General features: G+C 32.8%; 1 protein-coding gene across 1 annotated transcript in view; it reads right to left on the bottom strand.

Annotated features, from left to right (window-relative positions):
- LOC127701785 (fibropellin-1-like) overlaps positions 1-25,493 on the bottom strand; it is an 85,949-nt gene that overhangs the window by 25,138 nt on the left and 35,318 nt on the right. The window contains exons 7-10 of the mRNA XM_052205750.1: positions 20,926-21,076; positions 17,661-17,774; positions 10,338-10,451; positions 1,605-1,718 (exon numbers count right to left, since the gene is read on the bottom strand). Coding sequence (XP_052061710.1) covers positions 1,605-1,718; positions 10,338-10,451; positions 17,661-17,774; positions 20,926-21,076 — 493 coding nt within the window. The remainder of the gene's footprint in view (positions 1-1,604; positions 1,719-10,337; positions 10,452-17,660; positions 17,775-20,925; positions 21,077-25,493) is intronic.

Here is a 25,493-nt window from a genome sequence, read left to right as displayed (position 1 = left end):
GAAATTTAAGTATTATACAAGCTCAAATCGGTCAGTGCTGTTCATTATGAATGTATTTCCACGCAGTTTATAACCCAACACGCAGTTCTAACCCAACAAGATGGGTGCCACATGTGGAGCAGGATCTGCTTACCCTTCCGGAGCACCTGAGATCACCCCCAGTTTTTGGTGGGGTTCGTGTTGCTTAGTCTTTAGTTTTCTATGTTGTGTCATCTGCACCATTATTTGTCTGTTTGTCTTTTTATTTTTGGCCATGGCGTTGTCAGTTTGTTTTTCGATCTATGAGTTTGACTGTCCCTCTGGTATCTTTCGTCCCTCTTTTATATATATATATATATATATATATATATATATATATATATATATATATATAACGTCTAGATATTAGTCAACGATCTTTCTTACGAGGGCGATGGATCGTTACGATTACGATACATGTACACAATAAATAAATTATATTAACGCCTACAAAGTGTACAAAACGACACCAATATTTGTACACTTTTTAGGCGTTTATAGATATATATCTAACACCGGATATTTCTTCATCATAAGAAATACGATGGACAAGGTATAGTTTACAGTTGTCACTTCACATAGGCAGACATGTCCTTTTCTAATACCTATGCGACGGAAACACCTCCCGAAACAAGAGCTGATTTTTCATCAGCAATAGTTAAAGGAGGGGATAAGACGTGCAAGGCGGTGTTGCCGTAGTAATGAGAAGTAAAAGTACAGGTTCCAGCCCCGGTTGGGGAGGAAATAAAAGAATCAGATTACTTTAACATTGTTATGTAGATTTTCTATGCATTTCATGTATATATATAGCGGATGTGGTCTAGTGGTCTAGAGCACTGAACATGAGGCTAAGCGATTGGTGCTGTAGTGTATCAAAGGTGTGCGTTCAAATCCCGTTGAGGGACAAAAATTTGTCAGCATAAACATGTTATTCTAACACTGTTGGGTTTAATTTTCAGACTTTGATCATTGAATGCATGACCTACTTGAAATACTAAAACTTATATGATTATTTATCTTCATGAATCAATCATAAAGATCATTTGCAATGTATCATTGTATCATTGTATCACAAGCCTAGTACCTTGCACTTCTGTTACTGTGGATGCATTACCACTCCTTTGAAACCAATTTTGGTGAATTCATGGGGATAAGAAGGACACAAATTTATAGTTCAACGAATAGACATTTTTCTATATGCTTGTATGCAGACTTTTGCAAAACAATGAAATCAAATATGCACGATATTAACCCTGTTCCTGCATCCAAGAAAATGTATTACCTTAAAAATAAATGAATCCACATCATGGCATGAAAATAGCAATATGATTGTTTAATTAAATCTGCTGTAATACAATTTTGGAAAGTATTCCAAATTAAAGAATTATCTCAATCATGCATAGCTGCGATTCCTTGTCACAATTGGTTTTTTTTTGTCCTTTTTTATTTAACAGCTCCAGCAATCTAATACGTTTATATTGGATTATGTACTTTTAAATATCTTGGCCCCGATCATTACTGAAGAGACATTATTTTAGAATATGCATCTGGTGGAGTAAAAATTGAACCGTTAATGTATAACAAACCTATCTGACAGCTTTTTCCTGCAAATCCTTGCCTACAATGGCATCTGTACGCATTTATCAAATCCAAACATTTCCCATTATGATGACAGGGCGTACTTGCACATTCATTAATGTCTGAAATAGAAAGTACAGCTTGAGGCTAATAGCCTCTGGAGAATAAATGAACCTAACACTTAACATATTTTGTGCGTCCAAAGTACATTTTTTTATGGATAATATTTTTCGTGCGTCCGCAGCACATTATTAATGGACAAAATATTTCTTAAAGGATAAGTGATAGTTTGTTCAAAATTAAAAGATATCAGATGTTGTCAAAGACACAAATAGTATACTCATTGCTGATAACTGTTTTTAATGTATCTTAACCACCAAATGTTTAAATACACGTAGTCTTGAGAATCTGAATTGTACTGAGTCTAATATGTGTACGGTACTCAGTGTACTCTTTGTGGACGGATCTGTTTCAGTGAAAAACGGCAAACACTTAACGAGAGAATGAATGATCACCGGTCTAACTGTAATGACCCTGAGAACAATCGGTTTCTCTACAAACACTTTTAGCAGCCTGTCAATTCAATTTATGACAGTAAGGAAAATATCATTCAACAAATGATCCAACATAAAGAATACCAAGTCGCTTACACAAAGACGATTTATGGATTCGAGAATTGGGAACAGCTTTCCCTTACGGAAGCAAGGACAACATTGATGGTGAAGGTATTTTGTATAGTCCCCGGTGTAGTGAAATCAACAAATTAAAATTATTTATACCTTAGTTCGACGAAAAAGGAGTCACGGTAATAGAACACTACACCACCTACTGCTCACACCGTGTCTATAATGGTTTGTTATCGTCTGTTTATAAACCTTTATATATTAGGTATATAGTCGGGTCGTCATGATGATCGACTGAACATCTTTCTTGCGCTATTACCAAAATTCTTACCACACTAAAATGGCCCACAGAAATGTTGTGTAATAGGGTATTTTTAACCGACGATGTCAACAAGATGTGGATTTTTTAAAATTCTAAGTATCTACTCCGTATCTTATATCTTAATGTTCAAAATTTTGCAGTTATATCGAAACCTTAGATCTTTCTATGCTTCACATTACTATTCCCCATGCTAAATTACAAGATCGACTACATCATCTCAAAGAAGCTTTTTCTACAAATTGGAAAACGGAGATACAAAATCCTTGCTTTATGTCATGAAAATTATGACTTTGTGAAGAACCGCATTGATTCCGAAATCAAATACACTGAAGATGGAATCATTAAAATGCTAGACTTTAGATCGGCAAAATATATGTTGAGTTTTGGTGGAATGATATGTCAGCAGACACTCGGTATTTCAATTACTAATTATGCATCACTTTAGGACGACTTCTATTTGCATTCATATGATGCAGAAATCATACAGAATCTTCACAAAGAAAAAAACGAACATCAACGTGCTTATAAGAATTTATACTAAGAGACATAATATATTTCTATCCCTTCGATGTATGAACAATCGAGTTATTTAATTCTTAATTGTTATTTTAGGAAGATGGCCGTTTGAAAATCTGTTCATTTTAGAAAACTCAGTAAAGACCAGTCTAATTTGCATTTCGTTACCACCACAAATTACTTGAGACCTTTAATAAATTCTTCTATATATATAAAGATTTGGTTTTGAAGTTTAGTTGTACCTGTAGAAAACTTATTTCAAACGGGATAGCACATCCTAATTTTTACGGAGATGTTGAGCCCAGTAATCTAGAAACGATCCGGGTAAACTTATCGATCCCTTAAATAAACTTATTCTAAAAGGGTACCAATTCTACACTGTAACTAGATCTTTGAATATTGTTTTTAGTAATAGTAAAAGTTCAATGATAAGTTAATATTGACATTAAAAGACCTTCAAATAAAAAGGAATGTTGAGATCCCCGAACCCGAAGGGCGAGGGGATTTGAACAGCCCTTTTTGTGAGAAGGTCTTTTAATGTCAATATATAACATTAATCACTGAACTTTTACTGACTTACAAACCATAAAAAACATAAGAAAAGTAAGTAAAAAAACACTTGCAGAAGCCTATATCCCCTGAATTGGACGAGTCTAAATATATTCAACTTAAATGATAGTTAAGCAGTACTCAAGACTGATATATACAAGTAACAGTTACCAAATTGCATTGGAAACGGACCGATTGTAGGGTAGTTTTATAAAATTAAGGGGTAGATTTATATTTTTAAATTTCAATTTATAAATGAGTAAATCAAAACCCTATATAGACCTCATTTGTAATTGACCAATGAATGTTCTATACAAAAACTTCTTGTTATATATATATTTGATGTTTTTAATCTGTCAGTAATCATAAAATAGATTCGTAAAGACCAGACCATATGAAAACAGCAAGTAAACTCTTCCAACAATTAGTTATTTAAATACTAGTAGCTTGTTTCAAAACTTCTAATCGAACAGACCCTGATGCTAAAGATGTTACATTTAGGCTATTTAATATGATTTTTTTTCATTGAACATGCACAGTATTCAAGTAAATATTCATTTTGGTTTTGATTCTGTAATTTTCCTACACTACGTTACATGCAAATGCAAAATAATTAGTGTTGTCTGTTCAGTCCAATTAAATACTTCAATGAAAAAAAAATCATATTAAATAGCCTAAATGTAACATCTTTAGCATCAAGTTATGTAGGCTTGAGGGGCTCGATCAAAACGTGTATAGATGAGATATTTTCACAAGGTTGATTATCTTTCATAAATTGAAATACAATGTATTATATGAAACAATCACTTTTTTTTAGTCGTCCACCATTCCCTTTTCAAGTCTAAATGAAGCATAAACACCTTGAAAAAAACTTTTACACTTCTTAGTTTTATAATCGCCTGACATAATCGTATATTATAATTAACAATTATTGGCTTTTGACGAGGTTTTTAATTTGCAGAGAGCGTTGATCCATGAAATCTACTCTGAAGTCGGCCATCAGTATTTAAGTGTAGTTTCCAATATCATTTAAGGCATCTATTTTAGGTAAGATACTTTTACAGATGATATCGGATATGTTCCTTATGTCGTAACTACAATACCCTTCCCTTTTCACGAATGTGACTTACCGAATTAGACTATTTACCGGATTTGTAATAACATAAGCAACTCGACGGGTGCCACATGTGGAGCAGGATCTGCTTACCCTTCCGGAGCACCTGAGATCACCCCCAGTTTTTGGTGGGGTTCGTGTTGCTTAGTCTTTAGTTTTCTATGTTGTGTCATCTGTACTATTATTTGTCTGTTTGTCTTTTTATTTTTGGCCATGACGTTGTCAGTTTGTTTTCGATCTATGAGTTTGACTGTCCCTCTGGTATCTTTCGTCCCTCTTTTTTAGCTCGCTTTAGTAACTGTTATAGTTCTTTGAAAATGTATTATTTATTGTACTTGAGTTTTTGTTATGATATTATATACTTCCGCTCTCGTTGTTGGTCTCGTAGGAGTGTTTAGCCTCGAGAGCGGAAGGTCGTTGGTGCGAATCCCGACCGGGTCAAACAAAGATGTTAAAATTGGTATTTGCTGTTTCAACGCTTAACACGCGGCATTAAAGAGAAAGAGCACGGACTGGTCGGCTCGGAGTTGTAATGTGTCCTGGAAGGGTGACTTTTCTTCCTGTGAACTCTTAGCTTGTGAACTTACACGTTAAAAATCCGGCTCAGCGTGTCGGTCTTGTACAAAGCAGGGTTAATATTCATATTACATTTACATGTTTTCGTCCTGAATATGCGTTTAATTTGCCGCTGGACGTTATCCATTATCATCATTTATTTTACCGTTACTAAACAGTGAAGTGTTTTTCTTCTACTGGTTTATATTACTCCTTCTTTAATTGCCACCGATCGAAATTTAAAAAGGGCAGGTGATATTTTTTAACCAAACACTTGTGCCTGTTGGGATATCTTTGACGGTAAATAATATTGAATTAACTCCGTATTTTTTAGTCATGGGCGGTTTTGAGCTTATTATATATAATAATTATCCATTATGTCTTGATGTACAATGTAGTGTGTATTTTACGTTTTACAAATTTTAAAAAATAAGAGTTTTTGTTTTAAAATTGAACGGGAATTCTGTAGATAAAAAAAAAACCAAAGAGCAGAAAACAGCCCAAGGCCACCAATGGGTCTTCAAAACACCGAGAAAATCACGCGGGCTTCAGCTAGCCCTAAACAAAAAGGTGTACTAGTTCAGTGAAAAAATGGCAGTCACACTAAACTCCGAAACATATAAATGAACTAAAATTAAAAAAAAAAACATACAAGACTAACAAAGGCCAGAGGCTCCTGACTTGGGACAGGCGCAAAAATGCGGCGGGGTTAAATATGTTTAGTTTAGCAAATTTTACTCTCAATTTTGAAAATAAAAAGAGAAAACATTAATATTATGCCATTTCTTGAATTTCGAATATCTTCAATACTAGTTTAAAAATATTTTATTGTACAAAACAAATGGATTAGACACAAGTTTTTCAACTTAGTTCCTCTTCTCCAATACTGCGTAAGATCTTGATGGTAATTCTACCTAGGATTATGGTGTGGATTGACAAAGGTTGTCATTTTAGTCGGATCCGTTAAAATACATGTTAAAAACAACACGTATGTTTGACATATACATGTTATAGATTAAAATTGTAGGAAAAGTTGCAATCACGATCTTTTTAAACAAATAAGTATTGAATATATAATGTTTATGTAAGTATACTTTTATAAGATTTTATTTCATTTTCTAAATGTTGAAAATGAAGTTTTTAATAAGAAACTACCGCACTAAGTTGGCTCATTTTATTTTCAACAAACCGATAATTAATCAAACACTCAAGGATATTAATTAACATCTATCTGTTTGATAATAACATTTCTATCCATGATTCCAAAGTTGAAAAAAAACGAGATTTGGTAGGACCACATATAGCGCTTTCCGCTGAGAACGGGGACATCACTAAATGAAGCTGATTAATTGATTGCTCCCTAATGTCCAGTGGCACATATGGCATGCATATTCACGACGAGATGCAAAGTGGATCGACCTGAAGCAAATGATAACAATTTTAGAGTGACACTTTAATAAGATAGAGCGTTGGCTAGAGGTAAAACGTATGCCGTCCTAGAATAAAGTTGAACCATGATCAAAATCGTCAGTTGAGCTATTAACCCTCTTTCCCCCCCTTTTTTCTCACCACTTTACCAAAAAATACCAAAAACAAATCGACATGTATTTACAATCAATAACGGCCACTATAAGTAAATGAGATATGGACGTATTTGTACATAAATTCCTATTGCAGCCAACATTTCCCGGTTTCGGACAGGTTTGTATTTCCACTCAAATATCGTCTGATTATTGGTCGGAGATAATCAACCAAAAGCACTTTCGCTGGCTGTTTTTTTTTCGATCCTATCTTGGACCCCCTAATTCAAAGAGGGTGTGTCTAATTAGTCATGCCAAATTAACTTTTAGTAAATTGAACCTCAACTTAAAAACCTACACCGGGTTAATAAGTTCGAGGTACAATAAGTAAACAAAAGAGATTCATTATGAAATGAGATCGTCTCTGGTATCTTAGATAATTATTTTGCGCTGAATAACAATGAAAAATGCACGAACAGGTTTGTAATTGGTATTGATATTGATTTTGTTATCAGCAAATTAAAATCAAACTAAATATTATTTTCATATACATATGCATATTCATGGCTCTACAATCTGTCGATTCCTGTATCTTGGCATTGCACAATATTACGTTTTTCTCTGACTGTTAATGACGTCTTGATACTAAATCCATTGGATGTTGGATGTATACTGATTGATATTTTAGTCTTAGATGCAGGATTTTTTTTTCTTTAGTTGTAATTGTCTTGAACTAGCTGTCAGTAACTGAGAGTACTCTCAGATCTGTACTTAGTGTCTTTTTGTTGTGAGGATGTTTAAGTACCCTGCCACGTCCTATCCGTGTTTTTGTTATTTGTGTTTGTGCTTTGTATCTATCTGATGTGTTGAGCCCTTTTCAACTATAACTGTACTGTGACACCACTGTCCCATGTTAGGGGGAGGGTTGGGCGCCCGCAAACATGTTTTACTACGCCACATTCTGTATGTGCCTGTCCCAAGTCAGGAGCCTGTAATTCAGTGGTTGTCGTTTGTTACTTCATATCAAATTCTTTTTTCGTTCATTATTTTGTACATAAATCAGGCCTTAGTTTTCTCGTTTGAATTGTTTTACATTTGTTATTTCGGGGCCTTTTATGGCTAACTAAGCGGTATGGGATTTGCTCATTGTTGAAGGTCGTACGGTGACCAATATTTGTTAATTTCTGTGTCATTTGGTCTGTTGGGGAGGGTTATCTCATTGGCAGTCATACCAAAACTTTTTATTTGTTAGTGGACAATTTTATTCTAATTGATACTAATCTGTCTGACATCTGTTTCCGGTATACCCTGGTAAACAGGCACAGTCCCATCCAGGCGTTTTATCAATACATGAAGCATTGTTGTAACATGGATTGCTCTGACATTCATTAATGTCTGAAATTATAATTTGAGATTCTTTAGATGTTCGTCTTTCCAACAGTTGCCATAAATTGTTTTATTTGTTTTCCTTTCTGTTGTCTGTGGTGTTTCTACTGGTAACGGTCTTGTTTAAATTGGTTCTTGAAAACCTGGAAATTTTTTCTAATTAAATATTTTGACGTCTGTTCGAATTTAGGGTATTCCAATTGATATGACCGATGGTTTATTAGTTGGATAAGGTCTAAAGGTAAGATACGAGATATATATATATTTTTGCGTGATTCCTTATCATCAGATACGCTGGATAGCCAATCGTCATTAGGAGTGATGTGGCGTGTGTTTGATATAGGGCAGGAACTGCTTATTTCTCCGGAGCACCTGAGTTAACCCAAGGTTGAACAAAATGTAGTACAGCAATAACGAAATTTACTAAAGAGTAGTGTCAAACTACAGCAATATGCACTTACATGTGTAGGACTCTGAACAGCGATGGTACTCCGAACCGCGATGTTCGCGATGACATGCAATGATTTGACGCTACAATTCGTTTTGGTAACGTTGAAGCAATGGTGGAATTGCGATTCGATCTTGTTGATACCCACGACGACTTTTCAGTTTGTTTCGACTTATGGGTTTGAATATCGATATTGGTCTCTTTTGTCTATTTTTTATTGTTTGAAATGCAAATTTTATTCTGAAAAAAAATAAATAAACAACAATTTTTTCGGGTACTTTGAACGAGAGCAAAGAATAAGAAAAATCATCGTAGATGGATTTTACAGTTCAGTGTTTCTGTTGTTCTGTTGTTTTCCTCTTATAGTTGATGTGTTTCCCTCGGTTTTGGTTTGTGACCAGGATTTGTTTTCGCTTAATCGATTTATGACTATTGAACAGCGGTATACTTCTGTTACCTTAATTTACTGCAATTACAGAAAACATTAAATATATGGTAGGGACACGAAATATATCCTTTAATAGCCATTATATTATCGTCCTATCAAGAATCACCATCTCAAACACAAGACAAAGCGACATTGAAAACACAACTCTCATAAATATGTAACAAAAAGATCAATAGATTGATAGATGTCTTATGATCAAATGCCAGTTGCATTTATTTCATGCATATTCTAAATGGAAAGAATTTAATAAGGGTTAATTAACTTTTAATACTTCAGGAAAAGGAGAGTATTTGATAGAGAGGGAACATTTAGTCTACTTTATCGGTTCCTTTTGCTTTCGAAATCTATCGGGTTTTTTTGCGCACGATAGAGTGTTTAATTTTTCAAGTCCAAAGATAGACTCTCCGTATTATCTTTTTACGATTAGCGTAGAGCAGTAAACGCATATCTATTTCCACATGCAGCAAAATTTAAGCGGCCGATCATCTCTCATTTAGAATGAAATTGTAACTAAGGACATACATGAAATATATTCTTGTATTTTAAAAGTTGCGAATGTCTTTACAGAACATGTACATTACAAAGGGTAAAGCTGGAACTATGATATTAGCAGGGTTCTCACAGATACTATTCAATCAGTATACGATAATCATATTATATCTAAATTTATGTTAAACAAGGTTATTGTGGGATAAAAATTATTTTAACGATTCTTAATTTCAACCATACACATAACATATCACCGCTACCGAAATGGTTATCGCACATCAGTATCCCGTTCGCACTTCAGCATCCCAATCGCATCTCCTGCACATATAAAAGTCTTATGGGGGCTGATGATTACTATCATAAGACATAAACCTTAAATCAGCAAGGAGAAAAAGGAGTAAAAATCTTATTGAAGAATAATTTCCTTTTAAGTTGAGACACATCGTAACATCTTTTAACGTCAAAACTATTTTGTGCATGATGTCAAAATACTATAGGAATATTTTCCTGGTGTTGAATATTTTTTTGTCGTCGACTATTCCATTGTATGAGCTTGCTTGTGCAATTAATATACTACAGTGGATAAATATTGACAAATACTTTTATCGTATGTCAAGTAGTTCATAGTGAACACTAGGCAAAACTGAACATCATGTGTTCTTTCAACTGCAAAATTGCTTCGAGCGTTTTGCCAAAGAATATTGCAAGGTTACCTCTGGTTGTAATTTACATGTATTCAAATTCATATTGCTTCACAATGATAGCTATTACCTAATTGACAGTTATCACCTATGTAGCCTGGCTGACAGTCGCACACATAATAATTAGCTTTATCTCTGCATGTTGATCCGTGCATACATGGATTACTCACACACTCATTAATATCTAGAATAGAAATGTAAAAACTTCTTACGATTCTTTTCAAAGTTTTGATAAAACACGATAAACAATGAAAATAACATTAATTTCGTGCGTTCGAAACGCTTTTCTTTAAATACTTTCAATATGACGACTTAAAAAGCGAAACAAAAAGCTTTTAAATATCCTACAACAAAGAAAACATGATTATACTTTTTTCTTGTAAAATACTAACGAGTGGTAGTTGATTTTTGATTAATACAAAATGTTTAAAAGGTAAATGAAGTGCTTTCGGTCGTTCTGATCATTTCCGTTTTTTTTTTTTTATATTTCTATAGATTTTAGATGAAGGGTGTTAACAAATGAAAATCCAACAAAGTTCATGTGAATTATATTATTATCGATACCAGTCTTATAATTTTGTTCGCTAGACGCGCGTTTCGTGTACATAAGACTCATCACTGGCGCTCGAAGTATGTTATCAAAATGAAAGTTGAATGAACTTATTTAATTTATGTCAACTAAATTTTCAAATTGATATCTATATTTTCGAACTTTAGAAAAGGACATGATGCTTTGACTATTGAAACAGCATATTCAGCTTTAACGTATAAACTCTATCAACGATTGTGATTTGAATAAGGTTTTCCGTCTGATTGCACATACGAAAAAAAATCAATTTAGAAAAAACGGAGTTGTCATTGATGCCAAAAAAATATGCCTTAAAGACATTAGGTACAATAATGAAAATAATACTCCAAATAGCCAGATTTAGTGGGGTTTACATTTTGGGAAGAACTACCGTGGGGAGTATTTGGAACAATTTAAATAAGAATTTCGCTAACAGGAAAGCCGGCAATTTTAGCAGCCTATCAAGATAATAGCCACTTTTTTCCAGCAGCCAATTTTAATGATATGTCTAAAAACCAAAAAACTGTATCAGACTCAAACGTTCATTTTCACGGCTTTTCGTGATTCTCAAAAGATGACAGTCCGTTTTAAATTCCAATGATGATAGCAGCCACTTTTTTCGGAGGACGCTGTTTGTTTAATAAAAAATTGTACCATTTAATAAAAAAAATAGAATATGGTTCACAGCTAGCTTTAAAGAAAGATAAAATAGCTTATTTAAGATATACGCCTCATTTTTAGATATATACCTTGAATTTGACATAAGCGGTCATCGCAGTACCAGAATCTATGACAAACGAGACGAGTTTAATTTTTTAATATTAAATCCCATCCCCCACCTTAGAAGCAATGTACCAACTCCACCTGCATATGGGATATACATTTCCCAACTCATTCGGTGTTCAAGAGCTTGCAGCTGCTATTCAGACTTTATAAAACGTCACCGGTCCCTGTGCAGAAAGTTGATGAACCAGGATAATGTCAAAAAACGTCTTGTTCTTTTTCTAAAATAAGTTGATCGGAAGATACCACGGCCTTGTTGATAAATATTCGGTATCAACTTCACAAATAATACATGATGGTCTTGAATGCCACTGTGTTATTTTGCTATGGTCATGTTTTGTATTCTTGTCTTACATTTTTGCTGATGTGCTTTGTCTATAGAGTGTCTATATGTCATTTTGTTTTTCTTTGTTGAAATAGTTGTTTGTTTTTAAAGCGATTAAGATTGCTGACTGCTGAACCCCAATTTTTGACATTTTTACCCATGAAGTCTTTTATGTCCGTTTATTTTGCTCACACAATGTGTCAATATAATAAAATTCTATGCGACTGTCAAACAAGTTATAGGTTTATAAAACCAGGTTTAATACACCATTTTTTACATAATGAAATGCCTGTACCAAGGCAGGAATATTGTTTTCCGTTCGATTGATGTGTTGAGCTTTAAATTTTGCCATTTGATAAAGGATTTCCCGTTTTTAATTATTCAGAAAATTGTAGCACAATGAATCTGGAGAAATGACATTCAAAAAGATTTAGAAAAAAAAGATTAGGCTATTGGGACTTTATCTTAGTAAAAACTATGTCAACTTGAAATAATGTTCTACAACACCTTAAAAGTTCTAACTATTTGCTTATTTTATATTAGTTTACAATACACGTAGTCATTAGGATCAGTCTGTAATTTACTGCTTCTAATACCATACTGTGTATGGTATCAGGTGTACTCTTTATAGATTGATCAATGTCGATGAAATACGACAACGATTTAACGAAAGAATGAATAATCACCGGACTAATGTTGATGAACTATAAATTTCTCTATAAACACTTTCAAAAGACTGACAATTCCATTATTTCTACAAAAGTCAGAATTTTAGAGAAAAATGTATTATTCAATATTTGATCCCATATTGAGAACACCAAATTGCTTACATTGAGAAGATTTTGGGATTCGGAATTGATGAACAGCTATCCCTCACAGATGCAACGACAAAATTGATGGTGTAGGTACTTTGTCTAGTCCCAGGTGTTGTGATATCAACAAATCAAAATTCTTTTTACACCACTTTTCGACGCAAAATGAGTCAGGGTCATCGAACATATACACCACTTGCTGTTCACACCGTGTCTATAGATGGTGTGTTAATCTCTGTTTATCAACCTTTAAAAATTCACTATATTCGAATTAAACTCTTTTCCATAAATAATCTAATATAAATTCTCTCTATTTCGAGAGGCCAAAACATTTCCGTTGTTAATACAAATTTGCCAACTACAGATTGGTTCAATAATTATTTGGGTATTGTTAACCATAAGATATTCAAACCAGTAACAACTACTTCCAAATATTATGCAAAAGGTACTTTTTCATGTACGGACCTGAATGCCATCAGTATAAGCAATATTTTCCATCAAAATTCTTACTTTAAATTTAAGTCTGCACCTGTCATTTCATATAGCTACACCTAACCTATTGCTTCTAAGATTTTCATCAACAAGAGGTTGAATTGGACCGTAACCACTCAAGAATGTAAAACATAAACCTCATCATTACTCTTGTATATTATCCACATAAAAATATAGTCCGGCTGATAATGTTATAAATGATGACATTGGCATAGTAAACAGTCAACCAAATGCACTAAATATCTACAGCTTATCAACTGGAAGAAACTTCAAGTTAATGACGGGTAAATGCGAGCCAGATGAACCAAAACTTGGCACTTTATCTGAATGGATAAAAGTTGGTCGTTCATTTATTCAGAAGCGTATTCAAAATCTACGATGTACAATGAGCTTACAGTTTTCTGCCCTTTCAAAGAAGCACGAGATTGTGAATGTTTTAACCTCCCTCACGGCAAATGTGTTGTTGCTGCAGCAGACAAAGCCTTGAACAATATCATTTTATATACTAAAACCATTGTTTTGAATGTATTACTAAAGAATTTGGAATTGACAACATACTGGAAATTCGACATACACATGAACATCATTAATTCACGAAAGAATTTTTTTTAGAAAATCACAAATCCGTCCTTCTCTCGATTGTTATTAACATAAACAATGATGATGAAAATCTCCCATCTTTGTACTGGTGATCTTAACTCACTTAAATCTTTATTAAGAACAATATATAGCCGAGTCGTCAAGATATGCGACTAGACATCTTTCTAATTTTTTTACCATCGTTCTTTCCACAGTAAAAGATGGTCTTCAGAAGTATCCAGATGAGGTATATTCAACCACCGTTGTTAACAAGATATTAATTCTTGAAATGTTTTCAAAATCTACCCTTAATCTTTAATCTCAATCTTTATAATTTAGCAGTAATATAAAAATCTACGCTTCACAATACTATTCCACATGCTCAATTGCAAGATCGACTACATCATCTCATTAAACAGAATTTTTTCCACAAAACTTGGAAACGTAGATTCAAATTCCTTGTTTAAGGTCAAGAAGCATCTTAGTTTGCGGAGAACCGTGCAGATTACAACAACATATTCAACGAAGATGAAATCATCAAAATGCTTGAATTTTCAATCGATAACATATTTGTTGAGTTTTATAGAATGATATGTCAGCTGCAAGTTAGCATACCAATCGGTACTAATTGTGCTCCACTAATTGCCGACTTGTATTTGTACTCAAATAAAGCAGAATTTATATAGAACCTTTTCAAAGACAAAAAGAAAAACCTTCATGTTTTTAAGATGTTAAATTGATCCCTTTGATATATGAGAAATCGAGGTAATTTTATTTTTTGCTGTTTTTTTTTCAAAGATGCCCATCAGAAAATCTTTTCATATGTGTGTGAATACTATGAAAATGTTATTTTCTCGTTGAAAACATTGTATATATTGTTTTCTTAATCGAGTTGTTACTTACCTATCTGACATCTGTTTCCGGTATACCCTGGTAAACAGGCACAGTCCCATCCAGGTGTGTTATCAATACATGAAGCATTGTTGTAACATGGATTGCTCTGACATTCATTAATGTCTGAAATTATAATTAAAGATTTTTTTAGAAGTTCGTCTTTCCAACAGTAACATTTTATTATTTTGTTCTATTTTATTCTTATTGTTCATGGTTTGTTGTGTTTCTACCGGTAACTGTCTTTTCTATTAATGGTTCTTCAAAGCCTTGAACGTTTTTCGATCAGATATTTGGGTAGATTTTAGGGTAACGGAATGTACAAGATCGATGGTCTATGAGTTGGATAATATCTTAAGGTTAAGTAAAGATATACATATTCCATTTTGGAGTGATTTCTTAATATCAACTACGCTTGAAAACTCAACTTACTAAACTACTCACCTGTCCGGGCATCTGCGTTTACCAAGGTTGAACACAATATTTTTTAACAATGATATTAAGTTTTTGAAGTCTGATGTCTTATCACAGCAAAATCATATACAATGAAAAAAAGTCTCTTTGTGTTTGCAAATTACTACCATGATGCCTTGAAACTGTAATCAACAAAGAGCAAAATGCTTAAACATTATATTTATTATAAACTACAGCGGATAAAAAGGCAAAGCTTCATTGATCGAACGGAGAGCGTACACACAAAACACTGTGAAAAATTAAACATAAAGTATTCTTTTCAAACGATATTGCTTAGTGCGTGTTATGTAAAGGAACATTTTACGCTCACTTGTAGTTGCGTTTTACATGTAACCAATTAAGATTACTTCAAATGATAACTATTACCTATTTCACAGATATCACCTATATATCCAGGTTGACAGTCGCACATATAAGAATTAGCCTTATCTCTACACGTTGCTCCATGCATACATGGATTACTCACACACTCATCAATATCTAGAATGAAAAAATATAAAAACCGCTTTTGATTCTTTAAAAATCTTCAATAAAACACATTATTCAATGAAAATAACACCATTAATTTCAATAAAACGGACGAATGATCAATACTTATAAGTAGGGCACTCAATGAACCAAAGAATGTATGTCCTACTTGAAATAACACAAATTATGTGATTATTCATCTGTATGAATAAAAAATTAATATAAAACTAAGGAGATGTGGTATGATAACTATCCACCAAAGTTCTAATGAAGTGGATGTAAGCAAATATAGGCAATCGTACGGCCTTCAACAATGAGAAAAACCCATACCGTATAGTTGGCTATAAAACGCCCCGACATGAAAAATATGAAACAATTCAATTGAGAAAACTAACGGCCTAATTTATAACAAAATAATTTACGAAAAACAAGTATGACAGACATAAACTAACGACAACTACTGAACTACAGGCTCTTGACTTGAAACAGGCACATACAGAATGTGGCGGGGTTAAACATGTGTATGAGCGCTCAACCCTCCCCTAGCCTTGGACAGTGGTGTTACAGCACAATATAAGAACAAACTATAAAAATCAATGGAAAAGACCATTTGCAATGTAGCATTGTATCACAAGTCCAGTAGCTAGAACCTAGATTATGACATTAAAATACGGATATTGTTTTATTAAAATTTGATGTTACACAATTTTGGAAAGCATTTGAAATTGCGGAATTATCTCCATCGAGCATAGCTCTGAATCCTTGTCCAGCTTTTGCCTATCCATGGACCTCTTTGGTTGACAAAGGTCTTTATTTGTTCTATTAAGTTTGGAATTTAAACAGTTATTAGTCCCGAATATTTTTGAAAAAGTAAAATAACAAAAATACCGAATTCCAAGGAAAGTTCAAAACGGAAAGTCCTTATTGAGTTCCATTAATATATCCTCCAGAACTATAAATTAAAGAAACAACTTATTTAAGATATTCGTCTCATTTTTAGACTGATACCTCGAATATGACATAAGCGGTAATCTCAGTACCAGAAACTATGACAAACGAGACGATTTTAATTTTGAAATATTAAATTTCTCCAACCATAGCAGCAAAATACCAAATTCACCTGCATGTTGGATATACATTTCCCAACTCATTCAGTTTTCAAGAGCTTGAAGCTGCTCCTCAGACTTTATAAAACGTCACTTGTGTCTGAACAGAAAGTTGATGAACCAGGGTTATGTCAAAGAACGTCTCGGACTTTTTCCAAAAAATACACAAATAATACACGATGGTCTTGAAGTAGATTCTAGGCATTGACGTTGTTTATCATCTTAATTACGTTGTTATAGTGTTCCTTTAATTTTTCTTTGTATATTTTTAACCTTTACCGTTTAGTCCATTTTTGGCAATATCCTTTTGTCGTGGCTCGATATTTAAACATACCGCCATTGTGTTATAATGCTATAGTCATTTGTGTATTCTTGTCTTTAATTTTTGCTTATGTACTTTGATGAAGGACTTAACGTTTTGAATTTCCATTGGAGTTCGATATTATTGTTACTTTTCATCAAATGGCAAAATCAAAAGCTAATACACATCAAACGAATGGAAAACAACTGTTATATTCCTGACTTGGTACAGGCATTTCCTTATGTAGAAAATGGTGGATTAAACCTGGTTTTATAGCTAGCTAAACCCTTACTTGTATGACAGTCACACAGAATTCCATTATATTGACAACAATCGTGTGAGCAAAACATACAGACATAATAGGTACAAATGTCAAAAATTGGGGTACAGCAGTCAACATTGTGTTATAATCCTAATCAATATAAAAACAAACAACTATTCCAACAAAGAAAAACAAAAAAGCATATAGACACTCTATAGACAAAGCTGATAAGCAAATATGAAAGACAAGAATAAAAAAAATGACCATAGACATCAATTGCAGATATGCGCATCTGGTTCAGTTTAAGTTTGTACCGTTAATGTATTACAAACCTATCTGACAACTGTTTCCAGTAAATCCTTCCCTACAATGACATCTGTACGTATTCAACAAATCCGAACAGTTCCCATTATGATGACAGGGCATACTTGCACATTCATCAATTTCTGAAATCAAAAGTACAGCGGAACACTTTATGTATTTCAGGCGTTTCATTCCGTCCGTCTGGCGCACATTTCGTATGAATAAGTGATATTTGTCTCAACCTTAAAACATATCGGATGTTTTAATGACTCCGAATCAACAGTCTACCTAGGATCATCTTAAAAGTTGTTATGGAAATATCCTTTGTTTAGTCTTTACATCTCTTCTTTGTACTACAAAAATTCAGACAAGTTTAAAGACATGCGGCGCGGTTCTGTTCAACTTTCAGTTATATTAGATTTCAACGACAACTTGTTTCATTGTTTCATATTCTAATATGATTGTAAAAACTGTAAAATTTATAGTATATTTATTACTGATTCTTATTTTCAAAGTATCTTGATCATCAAATGTTAAAATACACGTAGTCATGAGGATCTGAATTGTTTTGCTTTTCCTTATATAGTGTACTCTTCGGGAACTGATCTATGTCAGCGAAACACGACAAATAATTAACGAAAGAATGAATGATCATCTATCTAATATTAATGATCTGGATTACAATAAATTTCTCTATTAACACCTTCATCAAGCTGATCATTCCACTGTTTCTATGAAAGGCGGATTTTAGACAAAATCTATCATTCAACAAAAGATCCCATATTTATAAATTACAAAGTAACGAGTTTATGATTCGAGAATTTGGAACAGCCAATCTATTACGGATGCAACAACAAAATTAAAAATGTAGGTATTGTTCTAGTCCCATGTGTATTGATATTACAAATCAAAAATTTTTGACAACCCTGTTTGACGAAATAGGAGTCACGACCATTAATCACTCCACATGATGATCACACCGCGTTTATATTTGGATTTTTTTTTCTCTATTCAAAACCTCAGGAATTCACTACATTCGAACTAAACTTTTTTCCATCATGTTATATAACCTCAATTGACTATTTCAAGAGGCCCAACATTTTTTAGATTTTTTATACAAAGTACAGATTGGTTGCAATACTTATGGATATTGCTAACCAAAGGCTATTGAAACCAGTAGCATCTACTTCCTAAGATGATGAAAACCGCAGCTCTGACCTTCAAAATTCGGGAAAAAAATCTGATCACGTACGCTACGTATCTTCTAACTACGAAACCAAAAACCAACACTCTACAAACCATAAAACTTAGTAACACGAACCCTAACAAAAACACCCCCGTGTTGCCCATGTCAAGAGCAAATGCGATGAAAAGCATCATTCTTTAATGTTACAACCCAATAAAAGAGGAGGGTTGTTTTGCGTTGACAATATGAACATATTCGTGGTCATCTATGACACAGAAATTTCATAACGGCCAACCAATTTCATGGATGTAAATGTGGCATGCTTCTAATTGAAAAGTTATGCAATATATTCCTTTTCGTGAGGATTCTGTTGTTTTTTCTGACATTAAAAGCAATCAAATGCAGTAGATACATTCGCATATTTATTCCAGGTTTCATCAATTCAGTAATGTAGGAAATTTCAATGGTCGCTTTACTTACAACGTACTTCTAACAAAACCAATTTAAAAAAGCTAAAATCATCTGTATTTCAAAAATGGTAGTACAATTGCATATATGTATCTTACAATGCATAACTTGGAATGAACCAGTAATTCTTCTAAATCGTTTTTGAAGTCAAACTTCTACTTACGTTATGACTTTCGGTTCAATATTATTTTAGAATAGAAATTTTCGAAATGAAAATGCAATTATGCTTTAGCGCTGTGTATCCATTTTTTTTATTTGCGATAACTGTGCCCGATGTAGTTGCAAACATTAGGTCAAATACGTTGCACACTCAACTTCACCTTAATTTGTTAATGTATACCTGTTTCACAATGTACACCAGTATATCCAGGTATACAGTTACAACGCCATCTCAATAAGCCATCTAAATCTTCTCAAGTTCCTTCGTTTTGGCATATCTGGTTATCACATTCATTCACCACTTTGAAAAAAATAGCATTTTTATAGATTGATATGAAAAATGATAATAAATATATCATGATCGCTTCTAAAATCTAACTGTTAGTTTGTTTCCTTTCTAAGTGTCCTTGGTCTACGTTTTGTAATCTTTGTTGTTGAATCGATTAAGAATGACATACACACGACCTATTTTTGATTTTTTTAGTTGACAAAGATGAAGTATAAGGGTTATTTTATCACCTTAAAAAAGAACAAATACTAACATACTAACAAAAGTACTTAAAAACATATGAAATTGTTTACACCAAACTAATTACTAATTTAAACTTTGTATTAAAGTAGAAGTCCTAGACAAGAGAAACGAAAGACGAAAATAAACTGACAACACCAAGAAAAAAAAAGAAAAAGACAAAAAGACAAACAACAGAACACAAAACACAACATAGAAAAATTAGCAACACGAACACCACCAAAAATGGAGGGTGATATCAGGTGCTCCAGAAGGGTAAACAAAACCTGATCGTACATTTAGCATCCATTGTGCTGCTCAATGAAGTACAAACCCTGTGTTAATTATAATTCGGAGAAAAGAGTTCCTGATTGTGGTTACGACAATTGGAACATATCCGTCGTCATCTTTGAAACAGATATTCCATAACGGCCAACCAACTTACGATGGCGTCCGTAAAGATGAGTTCATCTTCACCACTTGGAACTCTTAGTTAAATAGCTTCCTTGTCGGCAACAACCCTCTATCAAAGAAATCATGATAGGATATACCAGCCATTGGATATCGTTTCAATTGGGAGATAAATTCTCTATATGCAGGTGCTGCTGATATCATGCCACATATAAATGGAAAGTTGACAATTGGAAAGCTGAAATCGTCTCTTTTGTCGTAAATTTGTTTTTTTTTCAACTGATCCTTATTGTAAATTTCTCTAGACGTGATTTAAGGTATGAGGCAGACCTAAATGTATCTGTTGTATCCTTTATCTCAAGTTCAGGGGATGCGTTCAACATTAAGACAAGACTTTCAATGGACAAATTGTAATATTTGAATTCGTCATTGCAAAAATTAAATTATTTGAATATTTGCCTGGTAATGTAGAATAAATGCAAAATATGTTCATATCCAATATGCTAATAAAGGAAAATGCAATCGATTCTTCTGACAGCTCTATAATTTCTTTAAAACTTACTTGTAGCCTGTTCTACTGAAGACAAATCAACACGAAATATAAATTTCCCTGCAACTCCAATATTAGATTTCTGAGGAATGTTTATAATGTCAGAGGTTCTAGATCCATTTACAGCATAATAATGTTCCCCATCACCAGCATCAAAACCTACCTATGAAACATTAGAATAGTCTTTAATGAAATAACATAACAGGATCCAAGTACCGTTCTGCTGGCATGAATCAAACGTTATAGTGGTTTTAGAACTATTTATTTGAATAGACATTCATTGGTGTATAAGTTCTTTAAAATGTCAAAAGAATACAGAAAATTCTCGACAAAAAATGTGCATTTTTTATTTATAATTATCTGTTAACTTTCTTATCAATTGAACGTTTAATGAATTTTGAAAAAATTGAAATATCATAAAAAAATTTATGTTTCCAGCTTTCTGATCATCTATTGACTGCTGTATCCCTATTTTTGACATTTTTACCTATTATGTCTGTTTGTTTTGATCACATATGTTGTCAATATAATGAAATTGTATGAGACTGACATACAAGTAAGAGATTTAGCTAGCTTTAAAACCAGGTTTAATTCACCATTTTACATAAAGAAATGCCTGTACAAAGTCAGAATATGACATTTGTTTTCCATTCGTTTGGTGTGTTTGAGCTTTTAATTTTGCAATTTGATAAGGGACTTTCCGTTTTGAATTTTCCTTGGAGTTCGGTATTTTTGTTATTTAACTTTTTTTGTAAATCAGTACTATACAGATTAATTGAAGGCAACAGGTGTATTAAAACGTTCATGAATAAATAGCCAGATAAAAACAAAAGATGAGGGAATTGAATTACCTACAACGGCTCTACAAGACAAGAGTCTCCATCTATGTATACTTCACTTGGCATAAAACCCATACTCAGTAAAAATGTGACAATAAACAGATCAAATTAGAACGTAAACTTGACCTGGAGTTCTTTAATGCGTTTCACTGCGAAAAACTAAAACTTTACTTGATAATTGTGCAACCCTAAGCCAAAGTTTAAACATCGTAGGACTATTCATGAGTTTTTTTAATATTTTTACTGCTTTGTATTTTTCTGGTCTATCTAAGTGTGAACTAGTTTAATTATTATGATCATAATTATAAATTAATTGTGAACAAAATTTTGAACCGTTCGAAATACTAAGGATGTTCTACCCTAGGAATAGATTACATTAGCTGTATTTGGCAAAACCCTTCGGAATTTTAGGTCCTTAATGTTCTTCAACTTCTGCCTTTTTAACTATTTTTATTCGAGCGTTATTGATTGATCTTTTGAAGACGATACGAGCGTTTGGCAACAAATTCTTTAAGCCTGGCATCTATGATGAGATTAATTAAGATTCACATGACGGGAAGAGCAAACATAGCAGGAGATTCTTATCCTGTATAAGGATCCGGTCTTGCTCCTTTTAAAGCTCATCCGTAGCCAACAGAACAAATAAAAAGCAACTGTCATATTCCTGACTTAATACAAGCAATTTCCGTAGAAAAAAAAACGGTTGGTTAAATCTTGTTTTATAGCCATGGCAACGTCTCACGCTTAGCAATTATTCAATCATTGCTTGACAGTTGGGTTTTTGCCATTAAACTTCAAATTCTCTCCCGAATACAAATGTAATTCAAACACAACATTTTGTGCATTTCGTTTTTTTTATGTTTTTGCTATCTTCTTTTTTTCAACTTAGCCTCTCACCTTGATATATATGAAGTGTGTTATGTCTTGTGTAAGCAAAACGCAAGTCTTACGTATGAGTATCTCCAATGAGTATTTACAACCGTATGACTGTCATTTTCCGTAAATTAACTGTTTATAAAACTTAAGAATCATTCATAATGTTAAGTTTTTTTTTTAACCAAGACATAGATGGCCCTTTTCTTTTTCCCAGGCAAAAATAACCTGAGTACAGTGACCTTTAGTTGTTAACTTTTATGTCATTTGGTCTCTTCCGGTGAGTTGACTCATTGACAATCATACCACATCGTTTCTTTCTATTACCAACACGACGGATGCCACATCTGGAGCAGGATCTGCTTACCCTTCCGGAGCACCTGAGATCTCCCCCAGTTTTTAGTGGGGTTCGTGTTGCTCAGTCTTTAGTTTTCTATGTTGTGTTTTTGTACTGTTGTTTGTCAGTTTGTCTTTTTCTTTTTTAGCCATGGCGTTGTTAGTTTATTTTCGACTTATGAGTTTGAATGTCCCTTTGGTATCTGTTGCCTCTCTTAGCCAGATTTGGTAAAACTTATTTTAATTTATTGGCTCAATTCACCTTAACACTCTAATTGATATGACCTTCCAACTGTTTTATTCAAGTTCAACTGAAAAGTCTTATGGAGACGAAACGCGCTTTGAGAATACTAAACTATAAGCTTAGTGACTTAGATGAGTTCTATAAATAAGCATGTGTCTATTTTTTTGAAGATATTTTTCAACAATCATTTAGGTTTGTAAAATTATCACTTAAGTTCAAGGAACAGTAAATGGGTTATGTCATAGATTTTGCTAAACTTTTGCATAAACTATAATTGAAAATTGAAAATATAATGCATTTTTCTCTTTTATTATCTGAAATATTACCGATTGAATTTTTTCAAAACAGATGAATATGTGTATAGAAACCACGTAAAATCGGCGAAACACCTTCTTAGATTTGTCTTAAAATTATAAAATCTCTGATTTTTAATACATAGATTTTTTTTACAAACATATGTTATTGATACATAAATTTCTCCGTTTTAATGATATAAAATAATCATATAGTCACCGACTTCGTTTTTTGTCTAATAATCAATCTGTTACCTAGTTGGTAGTGAAAAACGTCAAAAATTAACGTTTTACAGCCTGCAATGTGATGACCCTATCATTATTTTGCATTATTAAAACGGAAATTTATGTATCAACAAAATATAGTTATTTAAGAAAAATCTATGTATTAGAAATTAGAGATTTGATGATTTTAAGACAAATTTAAGAAGGTTTTTTGCCGATTTTGTGTGCTTTCTATACAAATATTCACCTATTTTGAAAAATTTCAATTAGTAATATTTCAAAAAATAAAAGAGATAATGCATTATTTTTTTTTATTTTAAGTTGTAGTTCAACGAGCCAGAGTTGTATGTAAAATTTTACCAAAATCTGCATGTAACATAGCCCATTTACTGTAACTTCATTTTTAGATATTTCTTTTTTATTTTTTGATATTGTTGAATTTCTATTTATGCTACTTCTAGTTGTTTTCATTTATTTCTAAACTAATTTTCTTTAAGCAAACATTCTCCTATCATGTAAGGCTATTACTTATTTAATTTCTAATTTGAGGTTTAAAATCGATATTTTTTTGCGGTCGCTACCGTTACCTGAGCAGGTGTACCTCCAAGCCCTGTTGAGGTGTCTCCTCCATTTGAATGACCAGTTGTCCATTGCATCTTGTAGTAATTAAACATAACGAATGAATGTATTCCATTAGTGACCAAAACACACTGGAATGTACATCGCTAAAATAACATACAAATAGTTTGCGTCATAGTTTTCAATAAATGGATACTTTCAAAGTGTTTGATTGCCTTGGTAATATTTTTTGCAAATACACAATGTGATTAAAAACATTTATTGAAATGAATCATGGTTTATTATTTGTTTTCTGGTAAAAAAACTGTCTCATTGGCATTCATAACACATCTTCTTATTTCATAATAATGCATAAAACATGATTTTCACTATTTAATATATTACACCAAATAAAGGAATGGGTCGTATACCGCTGTTCAATAGTCATAATTCGATTAAACAAAAACAAATCCGGGTAACAAACTAAAATCGATGGAAACACATCAACTATAAGAGGAAAACAACAGAACAACAGAAACTATGAACTACAACAAAAGCAAACATACAAAGAAACGGACTGTCTAATAACAACTGCCATATTCCTGACTTGGTACAGGACATTTAGAAAAAAAGGGTAAGTTGAACCTGGTTTTATGGATAGCCAAACCTCCCGCTTATATGACAATGTTAAAAAAAATACCGCTAAAATGACAACACTACGTGACAGAAATACAGTTACAAAAAGGCAAGAACACTCAGCAAATAAATAAATAAATAAATAAGATATTGGTACATTACAAAAAGTAAGCCGCAGAATAACAACGGACACCTCCCATGAATTTACGACAGCACACCAGGACACCACAAAAGAAATAAAAACTGCGCGTCACATGAATAGATCAACGTCACAAAAAGTGACGTATTTTTTCTGACGTTTATATTTTCACAGGTAAATTTCTAAAAATAAGAAAGAATTTTGTTTATTTATAGACACGTACAAGAATATTAAAAAAAAGCAACAACTAAAAAAGTTCTAACAAAAATACAGAACTCCAAGATAAACTCAAACTTAGCATGACAAAATTAAACGCAGGACCATTTGTGTTCACCTGTAATTGTAAAACCCGGGATTTAAGTATAAAAAAGAAAATCTCTACTTCTAAAATAACATAAAACATTGATTCACATACAAGAAATTAATTTTATTTTCGC

This window comes from Mytilus californianus, unplaced genomic scaffold (assembly GCF_021869535.1).
Source record: "Mytilus californianus isolate M0D057914Y unplaced genomic scaffold, xbMytCali1.0.p SCAF_5, whole genome shotgun sequence".
Taxonomy (NCBI): Eukaryota; Metazoa; Mollusca; class Bivalvia; order Mytilida; family Mytilidae; genus Mytilus; species Mytilus californianus.
The sequence above is the reverse complement of the archived record's forward strand: the minus strand, read 5'-3'. Positions and strand labels throughout refer to the sequence as shown.